General features: G+C 45.3%; 1 protein-coding gene across 1 annotated transcript; it reads right to left on the bottom strand.

The window, feature by feature from the left end:
• Window positions 1-829: 829 nt before the first annotated feature.
• Window positions 830-1,902, bottom strand: rep15 (RAB15 effector protein). The gene is made up of 2 exons (XM_056282367.1): window positions 1,618-1,902; window positions 830-1,463 (listed from the first exon to the last, which is right to left on the bottom strand). Exons 1-2 carry the CDS (start codon window positions 1,900-1,902, stop codon window positions 918-920), a joined length of 831 nt encoding a protein of 276 aa, XP_056138342.1. The 3' UTR covers window positions 830-917.
• Window positions 1,903-5,130: the final 3,228 nt, after the last annotated feature.

Here is a 5,130-nt window from a genome sequence, read left to right as displayed (position 1 = left end):
CTGGTGAACTCGGGGTTTAGCTATTGATGTACTAGTATCTCTTGAGAGCATCTGTTTGTTAACCACAACAATGATGTTGTTTTTTAAAACTTGCCATTACTCGCCTTATTCTTTCACGGTTTGCTGAGGCTATGAAGACTAAAGCAAATTGCAGTGTATAATTTTTCTCAGGTTCAAGTTCAACCCAATATTAACCTTTCAAATTATAAAAGAATAAAGCATTTATGATTTGGAGCGTCATAGATTTGCTACTGTCTTTAATAGGCTAGCAATAAAAAAGTAAAATAAAAGCCATTTTCTTTGTATGTCAGTCTTTAGGATTGTGGTTTTAAAAAAAGGCTTACTGGTAATTGTCCTTAGAAATGTCCTCAAGGCAAAAAATTAGTTTAATTTATTTTACTAACATTTTACATAACAAGACTTTGGAGACATCCCTTTAAATTCTGGGAAAATAAATATAATTGTAGATCATAAATATTCTAGGTGGTGGTTATAACGTTGCCAATCAAATGCTATGGGTGTCTACAACATGTGATAAATGACCTCAAACATTAGTTACAATGGTGAGGTTGTGTAGTCGTGACAGTCGTGTTGTGTTGTGTTGTGTTGTGTTAGCTTTTCAATGCATTCACTTCATTATTATGTTCCAAAAGACAACAGCAATAGCTATACAATGCTGTATGCTAAATCATATTTGTTAAGGAAAATCATTTTCACAAGTAAGGGTCCAAAGGACATATATTACAGCTGAGGGTCCCTTGAGACGGACAAACTTGAGGACACCTTACTTAATAAGATTGAACCTCTCAGATGGAAGTTTCCTTTCAAAAGAGTGATAACTAACTCTTCTCTGTCACATAAAATCATTAATTCTTGTTTGTCTGAATTACATATATTATGTTTCCAGTTAAAATTGTTCAGCTGAACTTAATCAGTAATGTAAGAGGATCTCCTTCCTTCTTGGTGACGATTGCCTGCAGCATCCCTGTTGGAGTATAGAGATACCTTGTTCCTTTAAAGAAATTCTCGATTAAACCCCTGTCAATCTTGTCGCATTTCCCAATGGCGGCATGGAAGTTGTTGCTCAGGACACCATAGATATTACCCTTGTCGTTTTTCTTTCCAAAGAACAAGAAAAGAGCATAACAGTCTTTGCCAATGGAAGCACAGAAGTCCACCATCCTCTCACACATAGTCTTGTTGCTGGACTCCAGCTGTGCAATCTGCATTGCTTCCGTGCAAGCTTCTGGGGGATAACAGTCCTCCACAGCGTCCCCTCTCTCTGGGTGGTGTATTACCTGAACTGCAATCTGTATACGGGGGTTTTTGGTTGGTTTCTCCAGCACTGCCCAAACCCAGTCACTCCCCAGAAGAATACGTTGCTCTGGCGTCATGGCTGTGCAGTTGAAGCTGTCTGTTATGTTGAGGTTGATGCTCTGGGAGATATAGGTCATGAGGAAGATCTGCAGAATGTCAAAAACAAATACAGCTAAGAAAACCCACAGGGCATTCTAGATAATGTCAAAGAAAATGCAATGTGCACGCTATTTTACTTTTAGGAAAGATCCCAAAACAGGAATGTTTTCAAAACTGCCCCAAGATAATCAGGTTTTCTACCTGAGTTAGCACTTCAGGGCTAGGGTGGAACTTTTCTTCTGGGTCTTTGAAGACCAGGTACTCCTGGGCTCTGGAGGATGCAGTTGAGATGCAGTCACTAAAGAGAGGGATGAAGTCATTTGGGTTGGTGACATTTGGCTGCCAGAGTGTGGCGAAGATGCTTGGTCGGAAGGCTGAGCCATTATCATAGGAAGTAGAATTGGGGCGATTACGGGATTTAAAAGTGGAGAAGAAGTTAGTTCCTAAGGCTGGGGTAGGAGAGGGTTTGCTGTTGCTCTGGCCCATGATGACGGAGAATCAGAGAGTGGTCTCCCTTATACACTGGAAAGGATATGAACATCATTATGTTATTGAAACTGTGTAATCTCATTTGAATAAATAGCTGCATTTAAACTAGTCATTAAATATATTCCAATATTGTAGCACAAATGATACAGAAAAGTACAATGTCATGAGTTTAAATTGTTGCATTTTCAAGTTATGAAGAAAATAAGAATCTATAAAAGTATTGTTCCACATATGGAACCCTCAAACAAAGCTCTTAAATCGGGACATTAATTTTTGACAATGAAATAACTTACCAGAATAGGTCTGAGTTTGGGAGTTTCTGGAGTTCTGGGTAGACTTCCAACAGCTCTACTCGTCTCTTCTTTCCCCTAGTAAGATACACAGTGTGTGTACTGATGTGCCGGATAATGGCTGGTCCACTGAGTTACGCAGAAGAATTACTGCAACCAAGCCAATTGAGATAGCATGTAGCTTTTGAAGTTAGGCTCCTATTCTGGTGACAGCGTTAGCAATGGCGTGGTGTTAGAAACTTGTAGACATTTAAGTAAGTCAACAAATGAGTCATCTTACCAGTTATATGGGAGAAACAACTTCTAGAAAAGGATTAGCCTGGAGGCTTTAATGGGTAAACAAACCACATAGCCATCTCTTCTCAAAAGAAAGTTCAGGAGGTCAAGCCCTGACCTTAAGTTCAGCTCACTATCATAACATCACATTTGGTGATGATGAGAGGCGATGTTTAACTCCAGTTTAAGCAAGAGGAGAAATTTAACAAGAGTATAAACACTGAAATATAGACCTGAAGATTTTGTCTTTTGTGTCTCATTACAGCATGACAGATTAACATGTCAGTTTTTAACTTTAAACGTGTTGATTCTGTCTTGTTGTAGGAGACAAGTCTTTTCATACTACTCTGCTACAGCTGACTGGAGCTTCTGAGTGTTGAGCAATTACTGTTTTAAATCTTGATCTAAATAGGGAAGGTGACCATTTTTGTATGTATTAGGTAGATAATACAAATTATAGTCTTTTCTCTTATACGTGGAGCATCTGCATGTGAGAGGATAGCTAATTAAAAACAAAAAAAATCCATGTCACAAACTGAGCAGAGTAAAGGCTCAAATATACCCCCGAGCGGACACTACGGACGCGTGGTAGTTTTGTATATATGTAGCCGGGTGGTAAAGAACCGATCTTTCTTCCTGCAGTGAAATGTAATTCTGTACTGCCCCTTTAAGAGATTAAGCTCGACTCAGGCTTATAACGTCACACGCGCGACGCCTAGTGTCAGTCAGAGCAAGGACGGGGGGAAGTATGGTGGACAAAGATGCATAGCAGTCTGCATCGGGACAGTTTTGTTGTAGCTGTTCTTGGCCAGCCACGCTGAGGAGGCCATCTTGAAACGTGGCTGCAAAAGCCCACTACTATATTTCATTTGTATATTTTTCATTTGGGTACATTTTTGTATTTTATTTTCATGCGATCGGGATTTTATTTTGAACTTAGCTGATATTTCAGTTAATGTTGAACAGTGTTGTAACTCAGCGAAAGAGCCATTACTAATGCAATTCATTGTGAATATCTGTATGGCTTGGAATGTTATAAACAGCATAAGTGAATCCTTCTATTCTCCTATCGACCGCTGTCCTCCTATTGAAGTGAGGCAGCATTCTGAATCAAAACCCCAAAATAGAATTTTGTGTTGTCCGGTGAGTTCATTAACCTAAGGACCCATTGTGGAGTTAGAAAACAACGAGACAGGAGACGTGAGAGTAGACGTAGACGAGGTAGTTTACTAGCTCCAACTTAGCATGTCATACATTCGACAACGACACTGAACTCAACTCTCAACCGGAAGCGGAAGTGCATTATCTGACCTCTCGCCTCTTCCCTTAAAGGTACACCGTCCTCTTAGGTGAATGTCTCTCGTTATATAGATGTGGGTCACCACACAGGCCCCCCCAGAATTCACCTACACAAAACAATGCAAAACAGCAAAAGTGCAAGTCATGAACATAAAAATAGACTCTACAACAGAACAGTCAATGAAATAGTGCAAAGTCACGGGGAAAACAGGTGACGAGTCGGGGGGCGGACCCTGCGGCCATAACGGCTGCGCTTCACAGGAGGGGAAACAGATGGGGCCGAAACCCGGGCCATAGGCGGGGCCGAAGCAGGAACAGAGGCAGGTGCCTGGGCCGACCTAGGAGGGCGCCCCCGCCGCGGGGGTAGGGCCAATTGCATTGGCTCCCCAATGTCCAAGTGAGCGGGCTTGAGACGGTCTATAGCGACCCGCTCCGGCCTGCCCCCCATGTCCACCACAAAGTTCTTATCCCCCGCCTCCAGGACGCGGAAGGGCCCGTCGTATGGGGGTTGCAGCGGGGACCGATGGCTGTCGTGCCTAATGAAGACGTACCTCGTCGATGGCAGATCCTTGGGGACGTAGGACTGGGGGAGGCAGTGTTGAGACATCGGAACGGGAACGAAGGCACCGGCAGCGCTCCGGGACGCACTGAGGTGAGAGGCGGCCGACCAGGGAGCCGTAGCATCTGGAAGAAACTCCCCCGGAACCCGCAGGGGCTGGCCATACACCAGCTCAGCGGAGGAGGTCTGGAGGTCTTCCTTCGGGGCCGAACGCAGGCCGAGCATGACCCACGGGAGCCGGTCCATCCAGTCGCAGCCAGTGAGGCTTGCCCGCAGAGTGGCTTTCATGTCCCGATGGAACAGCTCACAAAGTCCGTTGCTCTGCGGGTTGTACGCCGTAGTGCGGTGGATCTTCACCCCCAGGTGCTCAGCGACCGCCGTCCAGAGCTCTGAGGTAAACTGGGAGCCCCGGTCGCTCGTGATGTCACCAGGCGTGCCGAAACGGGCCACCCAGCAGCCGATGAACGCCCGTGCTACCTCTGCTGCCGTCGTGGAGGACAAGGGAATAGCCTCTGGCCACCTGGTGGCCCTGTCCACAATAGTGAGGAGGAACGTATAATCACGGGAGGGGGGCAGGGGACCCACCAGGTCAACATTGACGTGGTCAAACCGCCTCTCTGGAACCACAAACGGCGCCAAAGGGGCCTTGGTATGGCGGTGCACCTTGGCGCGTTGGCACTCCACACACGAGCCGGCCCAGGCTCTAACATCCTTACGGAGCCCAGGCCAAACGAACTTGACGCTCACCAGCTTGGTCGAGGCCTTCACTCCCGGGTGGGAAAGGCCGTGGACGGTGTCGAA

The sequence above is a fragment of the Lampris incognitus genome, chromosome 6 (assembly GCF_029633865.1).
Source record: "Lampris incognitus isolate fLamInc1 chromosome 6, fLamInc1.hap2, whole genome shotgun sequence".
NCBI classification, from domain to species: domain Eukaryota; kingdom Metazoa; phylum Chordata; class Actinopteri; order Lampriformes; family Lampridae; genus Lampris; species Lampris incognitus.
The sequence above is the reverse complement of the archived record's forward strand: the minus strand, read 5'-3'. Positions and strand labels throughout refer to the sequence as shown.